The following is a 13,962-nucleotide window of genomic DNA, read 5'->3' on the forward strand; positions in this document are numbered from 1 at the left end:
GTGTGGCTCGAGATTTGTCCCTTTTATTAGGCTTTTCAAAAAACCAGTTTTGGCTTTGTCGATCTTCTCTGTTGTGTATTTGTTTTCTGTTTTAATAATGTCTACTCTTTTATTATTCTTTCTTTTTTCTTTGGAGCTTTAATGCTGTTCTTTTTTTTTCTGACTTCTCAAGCTGCATAATTTTAAGCTTCTCCAATATTTTTTCTTTTTAACGTAAGCATTTAAAAGTTTAAATGCAACACATAAATGTTGACAGTTTTTGTTGTTGTTATTGTTTAGTACTAAATGTTTTCTAACCCAATTACAATTATTCTCTATTTACGATGTTCTTGAATTTTCAAATGTATGAGGCTTTTCTAACTATCTTTTTGTTATCAATTTTTTACTTACTTCTATTGTAGCCAGAGAACATAGTACGGCTTTATGCGCCCCGTAAGTATGAATATTGGCATGAAGTGATGCCCTTCGCATTCTTTTCAGATAATCTATCATTTCAGTTTTGATTTCCTCTATGGTCCAGGAAGTACTTAGAGGAATACTTTGTTCCCCAGAGTATTAGGAATTGTGAATGGGGGAGAGATGTTGTCTTTCTACCATTTAATTTTATTGGATTAAGACTATGGCTTACTTCTTCAAGTAATTTAAAAAACCTAGGAAGCAAGGTGATGGAGCTGGGAGATGCCTCTGAAGATATGTGTTCTCTCCAGTACCTCCTCTGGGGAGAAGGAGCAGGTATAGGACCTGACCGTCTTGGCACTGCTGATAGCTGAGGACGTGTCAGGGGGAGGGCTCCTCTTCCACTCCAGCCTCCATGGCCAAGCTCATACCCTCCTCTTGTTGTTGTTGTTAGTTGTCTTAGAGTGGATTCCTACTCAAGGCGACCCCATGTGTGCAGAGTAAAACTGCTCCATAGGGTTTCCAAGGCGGTGACCTTTCAGATGCAGATTGTCAGGCCCGTCTTGTGAGGAAGCTCTGGGTGGGTTTCAAACGCCAACCTTTCAGCTAGTAGTTGAGCACTTAACCGTTTGCACCTCCCAGGGACTCCTTAGTCTCATAAAGACCGGGGCTTTGTGGCTCCTGAGCATGCTCAGATATCTCTTTGGGTAAGAGCTTCACCTGCCCACCTGATGCCTGTGGTCCTGGAAGGACAACCTGACCCTCTTCTTTATTAATTGAGTTCTAATTCACCTACCACAAAATTCACCCTTTTAAAGTGTACAGTTCAGTGGTTTTTAGTGTATTCACGGAGTTGTGTAATCACTGCTGCTGTCTAATTCTAGAACATTTATCACCCTGAAAGAAATTCTGTACCCATTAGGAGTCACCCCCCAATCTCACCCCCCGACCTCCCCTCCCCACAATCACCCATCTAATTTCTGTCTCTCTATATTTCCCTATTCTGGATATTTCATATCAATGGAATGATACAATCTGTAGCTTTTTGTGTCTGGCTTCTGTCACTTAGTACAATGTTCCTAGGTTCACCCATGTTGTAGCATGTATCAGTACTTCATTCCTTTTTATGGCTGAAAAATATTCCATTGCATAGATGGAATTTTACTTCTCCGTTCATTAGTTAATGAGCATTACACCACCAGGGTTTCTGAGAAGGTAAGGGGGCAGGGAAACTAGAGCACTGGAAACGAAACAACCAGAATGCAATTAAGGACAATGCTGATGCATTGTGGAAAATGTAACTAATTTCACTGAACAATTTGTGTAGAAATTGTCAAATGGGACCCAAATTTGCTGTATAAACTTTTACCAAAAACACAATAAATATTATTAAAATATAAATAATTTTTTAAAAATAGGATTACATCTACAGGTATAGGGGCTAGGGCTCTAGCACATATTTTTGTGAGGACACAATTCAATCCATGTCAAGGATTGAATTTATGTCCCCCCAAAAAGGTGAGTATCAACTTGGTTAGGCCATGATTCCCAGTATTCTCTGGTTGCCCTCCGTTCTGTGGTTGTAATTTTACGCTGAGAGGATTAGGGGAGATTGTACAACCACCCTTACTCAGATCCAATGTAAAGGGAGTTTCCCTGGGGTGTGGCCTGCACCACCTTTTATCTCTCAAGGGATAAAAGGAAAGGGAAGCAAGCAGAGAGTTGGGGGCCTCATACCACAAAGAAAGCAGCACTGGGAGCAGAGTGCGTCCTTTGGACCTGGGGTCCCTGCACCTGAGAAACTCCTCAACCAGGAGAAGATTGAGGACAAGGAATCTTCCTCCAGAGCTGACAGAGAGAGAAAGCCATTCCCTGGAGATGACACCCTGAATTTGGACTTGTAACCTACCAGACTGTGAGAGATAAATTTCTCTTTGTTAAAGCCATCCACTTGTGGTATTTCTCTTATAGCAGCACTAGATAACTAAGACAATCCATAACAAAGTTCATTTCCAAGTGTCTGGGCACAAGAGGAGAGGTTTGAGATGGATCAAGGAAGGATGGGGGAGGACTCAGGGACCTCACCTCTAGTCTCACTGTCTCTCTGGCTGTTTTCCCCTCCTGCCAGTTTGCCCAGTATGCTGAGATTGTCAACTTCACCCTCCCCAATGGGACTCAGAGGAGCGGGCAAGTGCTTGAGGTGGCTGGGACCAAGGCAATTGTCCAGGCAAGTGGTATCAATGAGGTGCTGGTTGGCTGAGTGAATACGTGCATTCACAAGTTCCCACACTTGTAAGTGCCTGAAGGCAGGAAATGTCCTATTTCCCTGATAGCACCTAGCCCAGGACTGGGCGCACAAGGTTGTATAGAATGGGAGGGCCATTCTCTCCAGAAAGCCCCTTAATGGAATAATGAACCACTTTTCCCTATAGGTGTTTGAAGGGACCTCTGGAATCGATGCCCGGAAGACCACCTGTGAATTCACAGGGGACATTCTACGGACTCCAGTGTCGGAGGACATGCTGGGTGAGGGGCAGGGGTAGGGGCCTCTCTTCTGCCCTCCCAGCCAGCTTCCCTGGCTCCCCTGTGAATTCTTTAAGGTCAGCTCAGGTGTTCAATAAATGAGGAAGACAGATTCAATAAATCAAAGGCACAGGAGGTAGCTACCTATTTGGGGCTGAAAGGGGCTGATAAGCCCTACATGTCTCCTAGTTCTCTCCCAAGGCCTACTGTACCTGGCCTGTCCCACTTTCCTGCCATAGACTCTCCCCATCAGAGCCACTGTCCTGGGTCAGGATTTTGCCTGTAAAAGGCTTCCAGGAGAGGGTGAGGGCCCTGTCCAAGAGGACAGCCACTGTAGCCAGCTCCCTGGGAGTAACTGAGGGCTGAGAGGGGACCCAGGGAAAGACTGGGAGATGGTGATGTAGGGAGGACAGATGGGAGCTGGCGGTGGTGTGGAGAGTGGGCAGCAGTGAGAGACACAGGGCTGGCCTTCAACCTCCTCCAACACCCTCTGCCCACTCCCAGGTCGAGTTTTCAATGGCTCTGGCAAACCTATTGACAAGGGGCCAGTAGTCATGGCGGAGGACTTCCTGGACATCAATGGTGAGTGACCAGAGGCTCTGGATGGCTCTCAGGATCCAACCTCAGCGACCTTCCTCACCCCGTCATCACCTGTCCAGAGGCAGCTCTGCCCTTGAAGTTCTGCCCCAGACACAGGCCAGAGGCAACTGCCCAGGGTTTACCTGTAGGTCTGGTCAGACTGACCAGCAGATCAGGTGTGAAAGTACAGAAAAGGTCTCTCTGTCCCCAAATCTGCCGCCACCACTTGCCACAGAGCCTGAAATACTGCCGTTAGCACTTCCTGTCCAGTTCCTGTAACAGTGTCATCACCCTTATGCAGATTCCACCTGTGCCCCAAGACCTTCACTGTCCTTCCCCATTCTCTGTCCCCAATCCTGGCAGCTGGGGAGGCCTGCAGAAGTAGATACAGCCCCTTCCAGACCCTCCCCATTCAAGCTGTCAGGGTCTTCCTGAGTTCTCCGACCCTATCACATCAGTGTACAGAGGACATACGTGATGGAGGCCCAGGGAGTTGTCCAAGGCCACGCCACAAGTCAGGGGTAGAGAACAGGGTGCGATACCCTCAGACAGGAGGTGTCCGAGTCACCCTCAGGTCCTTCAAACCCTGCACACACACCTGTAGGTCATGAGGAGGGCACTGCCTCAGCCCAAGCTGGCCTCAGCCTGAGGACGCTGCCAGCCTGCCGCTTCTATTGAGCTACAATGGTGCTGTCCAAGGTAGCCACTGGCCATGTTTGGCTATTTAAATTTAAATGAAATAAAATTCAAATTAAGCTCCTCCTTCCCACTAACCACACTTCCAGTGCTCAGTAGCCACATGTGGCAAGGGCTGCCATATTGGGTAGCAGAGTTAGAGAATGCCCTCCATCACAGGAAGTCCTGTTGGATGCAGCTGCTCTGCAGTGTGGGGAAGGGTTGGGGCAGTGCAGGGAAGGGACTTGGACCCTTGAGCATGGCTCCACCATCTCCCCCTCTAGGCCAGCCCATCAACCCCCATGGCCGCATCTACCCCGAAGAGATGATCCAGACGGGCATTTCTCCCATCGACGTCATGAACAGCATTGCCCGGGGTCAGAAGATCCCCATTTTCTCTGCAGCTGGTCTCCCCCATAATGAGGTGAAGCCTGCAGGGGCCAACAAGCATGGCCAAGGGGAAGGGACAGAGTGAGAACGGGGTCTGGGCTGGTGGGCCAAGCAGGTAGGGGCCAGTGAGCCAGAGTCACCAGCCTCCAGACTGACAGCTGTCCTCCCAGGGCTGCACAAGATCTTCTCAGTGTCAGTTTCCGGTTCCTGGCAGGTCTTCAAACCTCTGCCCCCAGTGAGTGGGCCCTCACTGGCTCACAAGAGGCCGCAGGTAGTCCCCAGGGTTGAAAGTCCTGCTCAACAGAGCAGACAGCCCACATCCACTGGGCCTTATAATGGTCTTGACAAACTCACAGAGTCGCCCCTGCAGGGCAGCCCCATGGCCACCTAAAGCCTCCCTGCACAGGCTCCCCACCCCACCTCCACCAAGGGCAGACAGCCCAGTTCCTCTCAGAGCAGCTGGTGTGACAAGGTTTCCAGGGACTTCTCTGATTCCTGCCCCAACCACTTCTGATGTGCCCCAGTCTACCCTCAAAATGGTCTGGGTGGTTAGAAGGCATCTCAACATGATGTCTGGTAGCCCCACATACTACAGGCCTGTGTCAGTTCTGTCACAGATAAATCCCCAGTGGGTTTATCTCCCCCCTGAACTCGAGAGGACAAGATAACTTTGAGGAGGAGATAACTGAGAGCCCTCTCAGAGGTAGGACAGGAAGGGCCTGACTGCCCTAAGCCAAGCTGCCCCACACCTGTTTGTGACAACTGCACTTTGAAATTGCTACCCTGCTCACTCCTCATGACAGGTACTGTCAGCCCTTTAGTAGCCACAGAAGAGGACACCCCCCTTCCCACCCTCCAAGAAAGGCTGTCCTGGCCAGTCCCTTTACTTCCCTGGGCTCGAGTCCCTCCCACCAAAGGCCCAGTCTAGAGGACAGACTGGAAATCGGGGTGGGTGCTGGGTTCTGGCTCTGATGTCCTCCCTCCCTCCCCATCCACTGTGGCCCAGATTGCTGCCCAGATCTGCCGCCAAGCTGGGCTGGTGAAGAAATCCAAGGCTGTACTGGATTATCACGATGACAACTTCGCCATCGTCTTTGCAGCCATGGGGGTAAGAGGGGCTGGGAAGAGGGGCAGGTTCTGGAAACTGTTGGTGGCAGCCCTGCCCTTCTTGGCAGCTGGCACAGCCTGATCTGATGGGGGAGGCACAGTCCTGTTCCTTGAGAAGCCATCAGAGTCTGGGCCTGTCTGAGAGGAAAGGGAGGCCCTCACAGGACAGAGACAAGAGTATCATTGAAGGGGTGAGAGTGGGCTTAGTGACCAGAGTGGGGCAATGTGTCCCTCAAGGTGCCCCTTGGCTGAGGTAGTCACAGATGGGCCCAGGATGGCCTAGGAGAGGATGAAGCCAGGGAACTTGGGGAAACAAGACAACTTTGGGAAGGAGGAAATAGGGTCCTCTCAGAGGGCTCAAGTGTAGGACAGAAAGGTGGGGACAGCATTGAACAGAGCACCACTTGAGGAACCCTGTACCTCTCTTTGGGAGTCTGATGAAGCCAGGACTGGGGCAGCATGCCTAGCCCCTCCCCTCTCAATCACCAGGGCCATCCCAGTGGCCATGGTACCCTGACCCCCCAGTAACTGTCAGACAGTCAGCTGACAAGCTTTTCTGAGAAGAGATGGGAGGAGGTGGGGTCCTGAGGCCAGCGCCCTCCCCACTGTATGTCCAGGTGAACATGGAGACAGCCCGGTTCTTCAAGTCCGACTTTGAGCAGAACGGTGCCATGGGGAACGTCTGCCTCTTCCTGAACTTGGCCAACGACCCCACGTGAGCCCTCCCCTGATGCCCATACTGACCTCAGGTGGGCAGGCACCTGTCCAAGACCCAGAGTACCAGAGTTCAGGGGCATCCCAGAACTACAGGCATGGGCCAGAGCTGGGAGACCTACCCTTCGGTGTGCAGACAGGGAAACTGTGTCCTAGGAAGGGGTAATGATAGCTCATGGATAGACAGAGGGAGCCAGACCACCCCCCTGCCTGCTGCCCCCAGCCCCTCTGCTCTTTCCACGATCTGCTTCCAGCCAGCATTCCTCATCCTTGTGTCACTTCCACAGAGTCACTATTAAAGAGATTATTTCCCTAAACCATTCTGTTTAGGAAAAATGCTATTTTAAAAGTTTAGAAAGTGTGACTTTAAATTCGGGGGACAAGTGGATGAAAAAAAAATTCTGCTAAGCCTAGCTGGGTATTGAGGGTACTCCAAAAACTAAGTCACAGAATTCTGGAGCCTGCGATGACATTACTTGAGGAAGACCCACAGGCACAGAGCCCTGGACTGAGTGCCAGGGGCCAGAGGCATGATCCTGAGGGGTACTCAGGGGGGCTGCAAGGGGAAAGGCAAGCTAGGGCGTGAGACTTTCATATTGAGTGTGCTCAAGGGCAGAAGGGGGGGAGGCAAAGGGGGCACTTGTCCCAGGGTGAAGTCCAAGGGGGTGCAGACCACACCTGTGATACTGTTAGAGGGGGTAACAGCACACGGTGCAGAGATACGTCTAAGACCAAACTCTGCAGGACTTGAGCTGCTCCAGAAAGCCTGTGCCCGCTTTAGCGATGTTTTGGGGCCGCTCTATGCTGCCCTGGCTCTCAACGTCTGCTGGGATGACTCACCAGCCCGGAGGCGCCGCGCCGGCTCTGCCACCATCACCGCGGCCCAGCCAGGCGCCCCTGGAGCCCGCCCATCAGTCCCCCCGCCCCGCCGCCCCCTCACCTCAGTGGGCGCAGCGGGAAATCGAGCACTCTCCCCGCGGGCCCGCTTGGCGTCTTTTCCTCGCTGCTATTAACGTCTATTCATCTTGAAACTTGGGGTGGGGTGGAGGGGCGCAATTTAGAGATTGCCCCCGGGCGCTCGTTAACTTTTACTATGCCCCTGCTCAGGAGCGTGAGAGGAACAGCAGGTAACAGGAGAATCCTGAGGACCCTGAGGGTGAGGCCAGTCTGGGTGCCCAGTGGCAAAGTGGAGCTAGGGCAGGAGCTCATGCCCACCCCTCCCAGCCCTTCACCTACAGGTCCCCAAGGACAGGCCCCTCTCAGACCTCAGCAGACCTCCTGGGCCTGCTCTCTCCCTGCCACCCAACTCCCCTGCCTGCCCCAGCCTCTGTCTCCCTTCCTACCTTGAATAGCAGGGAGGGGGTATCAGACTTGGCTGAAGGGTTGCCCACTCCTGGGAACTATGGCCTGACCTGGGGGCAGGAGCTCATCTTACCCGATCCTCTGCTTCTACGCACAACACCAGGTTCCCAATTCACCTTCCGCTCAGCACTGGGGCTAAAGGGAACACAACCTGGGCCCCCAGGGTCTCTAATCATTGGCCATACCTCCAGGATTGAGCGGATCATCACTCCACGCCTGGCACTGACCACTGCTGAGTTCCTTGCCTACCAGTGTGAGAAGCACGTGCTGGTCATACTGACTGACATGAGCTCCTATGCAGAGGCCTTGCGAGAGGTGAGGGGCCTGGCAGGGGTGGCTGGTTCATCCCTACCTCTCCTAGGCGATACACCCCATGGGTCACCCTTCATAGTCACTTCCTGGCCCCAAGTGGAGGGGAGCTTGCCCACCCAGCCCTACCCCCCACTACACACACACACACACACAGATAAGCTCCAGGGCTGGTCTCAGCCTGGCCCCTCCTCTCCTGGCCCCCACTCATTTCTCCCACCCACTCTTCCTTGTGTCAGCCTCTCTCCCTCGTTCTTACCCCATGCCCATGGTATTGCAGGTCTCAGCTGCAAGGGAGGAGGTACCTGGGCGACGAGGCTTCCCCGGATACATGTACACAGACCTGGCCACCATCTATGAGCGGGCAGGCCGTGTGGAGGGCCGGGGAGGCTCCATCACACAGATCCCCATCCTCACCATGCCCAATGATGGTGAGCTCCTCACTGCCCACTGCCCCCTACTGTCTCCTGCCTTCCCCTCTCCACCCCGGCACTTAGAGGGTCCACACTGCTTTGCATTGTTGTGCATAACTGTTCCTCCGTCAGAGCAGGGGACAGCACTCCCACCCCTGTCACTTCCATGAGTGGGTGAGGCCTGGTTCCCATCCCCACTGAGGCCAGTGTATTTTCTTGTAGATATCACCCACCCCATCCCAGATCTGACAGGCTTCATCACAGAGGGGCAGATCTACGTGGACAGACAGCTTCATAACAGACAGGTACTGCCCCCTCCCTATCCACTTCCTGCTTTCCACCACTCCTTGTGCTGTGTCTCTCAGTGGATTAGGAGGGGCCAGGAAAGGGTAGCCCCAAACAGGAGACAGCCACTTGGGAAGTTCGTGTGATCTACAGAAAGAAGACAGTTCTTCCATAGAGACAGTCCTGGGTAGAATCCAGCCTGTCTGGCTGTGTCACTATGAGAAAATAAATTAACCTCTCTGATCCTTGGTTTCCTCTTCTATAAAATGGGAATACTACTAATCACACAGATGCATTGTGACGACAAAATAAGGTGGCATATAAAAAGCATGTGGCACATACTAAAACCAAGCCTATTGCTCTCGAGTTGATTCCAACTCATAAACCACCTACATGGAATGGTGAATAAATGCTATTTCTCTTCCCTCTCCAGTTATTTGTTTAGATGAGCAGAAAACAATCATTAAATGACACAAATAGGTTGTGAATAATGTAACGAAGGGTTCGAAAAGTGTCTGTCCCATACAGTGGCATCACTAGGGTTGCTGTCACCCAGTGCAGTAACTCATGGTGTCATTCCCCCCACCATGGACCTCCTCCCATACCAGACCATACAGAATCCTTAGTAATGTTTTTCTGGACTAATAAAAGAATTCTAATTCCTGTATATCACTCTTTTTTTCCTTTAATTACTACTTCTTTCTCAAAAAAAGTTATTGATAAAGGTTTACAAATACTAATTTTCACAATATTATAGCTGAAAGACCAGAAAATTTGACAAAATCAGCGACTACAAAAAGACCGGCAGCAACAAAAACAACATCGTGTTCTTGTAGCATGTGTAGGCGAAGCCACGTGATTGGAAGCATCATTGTAATTGGTTAATAATGACAACTCTGACGGGGAAGGGAGGCACTACAAGGTTCAGAAAATAAATTAGCATTGAGTTTTAGCCCTGTAGGTATATTCATACGTGTAAACTGGGCTTATGAAAATTGCTTTTGTTGTTATAACTACCAGGATAGTCTTTTAACAAACAATAAATTTCTGCTGAAACATTGCACAGAAATTTTATAGACATTCGTTTTGGTGTCACCCCCTCTAAGAGTGTCACCTGGAACGGTCTGCATCCCCCACGCCCACCTAGTGAAAGGCAAGCCCCATGACTTTGTCCTCTTTGCTTGGCAGGTTCTTCCTTCCTTCCTTCCTTCCTGTATTTATTTTTATTGCTGTAAATATATATATAACACAACATCTAGAATTTGTCTGTTGGATGAAAGAAGATGAGTCTCCTGAGACCACAGAGGGAGAGGTGGGAAGGAAAGTTTGGATCCTGCTGTCTGCCACTGCCTTCCTCTGTTCCTCCAGATCTATCCCCCCATCAACGTGCTCCCTTCCCTGTCGAGGCTGATGAAGTCCGCCATTGGGGAGGGCATGACAAGAAAGGACCATGGAGATGTCTCCAACCAGCTGGTAAGGAGGAGAGGGCCCAGGGGCTAGTAGATAATCTAATTTCAGAAGCTGGAGGTTTAAACCCCATCTGGACCATGAACTTTTCTCCTGGCAAAATTCCTCCCCCAAAAGGGGTGCTGCCAGGGTGGGGCCATCCGACTTCCGTGACCGCTGACCGCCTCTGCCCTCTCTCAGTACGCCTGTTACGCCATCGGCAAGGATGTGCAGGCCATGAAGGCCGTGGTGGGGGAGGAGGCGCTCACCTCGGAGGACCTGCTCTACCTGGAATTCCTGCAGAAGTTCGAGAAAAACTTCATCAACCAGGGTGAGGCGCGTTGGGGCGTCCAGGCGGCACCTCCCTCCTCCTCCTCTCCGCCACCACACACATTCCTAGCCCTGCTGCTCCGTCCCTAGGTCCCTACGAGAACCGCTCGGTGTTCGAGTCGCTGGATCTGGGCTGGCAGCTGCTGCGCATCTTCCCCAAAGAGCTGCTGAAGCGCATCCCGCAGAGCATCGTCGATGAGTTCTACCCCCGCGAGGGGGCGCCACAGAGCCCCGCTGCGGCCACTGCGCTCTAGTCCCGCCCGCGGCCTGGAACTCCTCCCCTCCGCGCCCATGTTAATCCGCTCTCTCCCGCATCCGCCACAGCCCCACACGTCAGAACCCACCGATTCTTCGCCCTTCAACGCGCTCCATCCATCCACTCACCCACCCACCCTCCGTCTGTGGGGGCTCCTACACTCCACTCTTTTCCCCGGACTCCTGGCACTGGGGAAAAAACAGAAAGTGGTTAAGCCTGTAGTCTATGTTTTGCTCTGCTAGGAAGATCTCTCTTTTTTATTTTAAATGCCCCCCCCCCCCCAAATAAGAACTGAGGCGAAGAACTTACTATCTTAGGGCAAAACAAGTTGGCAAAACTGATCATTGTTGAAGCTGGGTGATGAGTACATGGGGTTTGTTAAACTATTCTACTTAAAAAAAAAATTCTCTTAGGGAGATGTTTATCTTTGCTAGGAATATCTTGATAAATTTCTTTGGTAGAATATGAGCTCAGGGACAACCAAGGCCAGAAAAGATGTGTCTGATTCTAAATAGCTCTGTCTGAGAGATGCTGTGGGGGGATTTGGGTTGCTCCAGAGAGGAAAGGAAGAGAGTTGCTGGGGAGATGGCCTGAGTGAGGACCAGGGAAGGGGGCAAGGGAAGGAGGAATGCAGAAGGCTGAGGAAAGACCCCCAGTTATGAAATTGGAGAAGAGCATCCTGAAAACCAGATGCCTAATATTCCGTTGAAAGCTGCCTGCTCTTCTGTAATGTCATCCCCTCCACTAGCTCCCCTGCCCCGTCCTCAATGAAGTCCTAAATGCTTCCTAAGAGTGGGGGGGGGGGGGGTTGGCAAGGGTGGGACTTAAGCAAAGGGCTGTGTTTCATCTCTGGGTCAATGTGTTGTGGAACCGGGTCAGAATTCTTGGATCAAGAGCTGGCACCAAAGAAGACCCTGAGAATATAATTTCCATACCCAAAATGATTCAGTCATTTGGGGGAAAGCTTTGGGTGTCCACTAGGCATAGGGTTGTTTTTAATAGCAGTTTTAGTAAAACACAATTCACATATCCTGTAATTAATTTATTTAAATCCTGCAATTCAACATTTTTAGTATAGCCACTGAGTTATGCAACCATTATCACCAAAAATTTTAAAATCTTTTCATTACCCCCAAAAGAAAGCTTGCACCCACTTGTAGCCATCATCCCCCAGTCTCCTCCAGCCACAAGCATCCCCTCCCCACCCCCAAGCCCTAGGCAAGCACTAATCTACTTTCTGTCCCTATAGATGTGACTATTCTGGACACTTCATATAAACGGAGTCATACAATATATGGTCTTTTGGGTCTGGCTTCTTTCACTTACCAAAATGTTTCCAAGATGCATCCATGTTGTAGCATGTAACAGTATTTTTTTTTATTGCCAAATAATATTCCACTGTATGAATGTGGAGGGGTTTGGCAAGGGTGGGACTTAAGCAAAGGCCATGTTTCACTTCTGGGCCAATGTGTTGTGGAACCAGGTCAGAATTCTTGGATCAAGAGCTGGCACCAGAGGAGACCCTGAGATTATAATTCCCATATCCAAAATGATTCACAGTCATTCCACTGTATAAATACATCACCTTTTGTTTATCCATTCATCAGTTTATGTACATTTGGGTCGTTTCCACCTTTTGACTCTTATGAACAATGCTACTGTAACATTTGTATGTAAGTTTTTGTGGGAACATATGTTTTCATTTCTCTTGTATGTACTCCTAGGAGTGAAATTGCTGTGTCGTATGGTAACTCTGTGGAACCTTTTGAGGAACTGCCAAACTGCTTTCCAAAGAGGCTACATCATTTTACATTTCCACCTTCAGTGTATGAGGGTTGCAATTTCTAGATGTCTTCAACACTTGTATTTTTTATTATAGCCATCCTACTGGGTGTGAAGTGGTGTTCATTGTGGCCTTGATTTACATTTCCCTAATGACTAATGAGGAAACCCTGTTGGCTTAGTGGTTAAGAGCTATGGCTGCTGACCAAAAGGCTGGCAGTTCAAATCCACCAGGCACTCCTTGGAAACCCTATGAGGCAGTTCTACTCTGTCCTTTAGAGTCGCTAGGAGTCGGAATCGACTCGACGGCAACGTGTAGAGACTAATGATGTTGAACATCTTTTCATGGGTTTTTTTTTTTTATTGGCCATTTGTATAGCTTCTTTAGAGACATGTCTATTCAGATACTTTACCCATTTTTAAATTGGGTTATTTGTCTTTTTATTATTGAGTTGTAAAAAGTTCTTTATATATTCTAGACACAAGTCCTTAATCAATCATTTGCAAATATTGTCTCCCATTCTGTGAGCTGTCTACATTTTCTCGGTATCTTTTGAAGCACAAAATTTTTCTTTTTAATAATGTCCAGTTTGTCTATTTTTGTGTTTTTTTTTTGGTGTCATATCTAAGAAACCACTACCCACTTAATAGTCACAACAATTTATGCCTATGCTTTCTTCTAAGCTCTAACATTTGATCCATTTTGAGTTAATTTTTTATATGGTGTGAGGTAGAGTCCAATTTCATTCTCTTACATGCAGATGTTGACTTGTCCCAACACCAATTGTTAAAAAGATTGTTCTTTACTCTTTGAATGGTCTTGGCATCCTTGTCAAAAATAATTGACCATTAATGTGAAGATTTATTTTTGGACTCTCAAATCTACCACATTGATTTATATACCTACTTTTATGACAGTATCATACTTTCTTAATTACTGTAAATTTGGGTAAGTTTTGAAATTGGAAACTGGTAGTCCTCCAGCTTTATTCTTCATTTTAAAGATTGTTTTTGCAATTCTGGATTCCTTAAGTATCCATGTGAATTTTAGGATCACCTTGTCAGTTTCTGCAAAGAAGCCAGCTTGAATTTTGATGGCAGTTACGTTAAATCTGTAGATTAGTCTAGGGAGTATTTCTATGTTAACACTCTTAAATCTTCTGATCCATGAACATGGGATGTCATTTCATTTATTTAAGTCTTCTTTAATTTCTTTCAACCATGTTTTGTAGATTTCAGAACATAAGTTTTGCACTTGCTTTGTTAAATTTATTCCTAAGTGTTTAATTCTTTATTCTGTTGTAAATGCAAATGGAATTATTTTCTTAATTTCATTTTTGATTATTTATTGCTAGTGTATAAGAATACAGTTGATTTTTGTGTATTGGTCTTGTG

The 13,962-nt window shown here is 48.9% G+C and overlaps 1 protein-coding gene across 1 annotated transcript in view; it reads left to right on the forward strand.

Annotated features, from left to right (window-relative positions):
* Positions 1-11,032, forward strand: part of ATP6V1B1 (ATPase H+ transporting V1 subunit B1) — a 30,160-nt gene extending 19,128 nt beyond the window's left edge. The window contains exons 3-14 of the mRNA XM_064268701.1: positions 2,525-2,623; positions 2,829-2,922; positions 3,424-3,501; positions 4,458-4,597; positions 5,570-5,671; positions 6,288-6,385; positions 7,938-8,061; positions 8,336-8,486; positions 8,691-8,773; positions 10,122-10,226; positions 10,401-10,530; positions 10,620-11,032. Coding sequence (XP_064124771.1) covers positions 2,525-2,623; positions 2,829-2,922; positions 3,424-3,501; positions 4,458-4,597; positions 5,570-5,671; positions 6,288-6,385; positions 7,938-8,061; positions 8,336-8,486; positions 8,691-8,773; positions 10,122-10,226; positions 10,401-10,530; positions 10,620-10,783 — 1,368 coding nt within the window. The 3' untranslated portion in view covers positions 10,784-11,032. The remainder of the gene's footprint in view (positions 1-2,524; positions 2,624-2,828; positions 2,923-3,423; positions 3,502-4,457; positions 4,598-5,569; positions 5,672-6,287; positions 6,386-7,937; positions 8,062-8,335; positions 8,487-8,690; positions 8,774-10,121; positions 10,227-10,400; positions 10,531-10,619) is intronic.
* The last annotated feature ends 2,930 nt before the right edge of the window (positions 11,033-13,962 follow it).

The sequence above is a fragment of the Loxodonta africana genome, chromosome 15 (genome assembly GCF_030014295.1).
Source record: "Loxodonta africana isolate mLoxAfr1 chromosome 15, mLoxAfr1.hap2, whole genome shotgun sequence".
Taxonomy (NCBI): domain Eukaryota; kingdom Metazoa; phylum Chordata; class Mammalia; order Proboscidea; family Elephantidae; genus Loxodonta; species Loxodonta africana.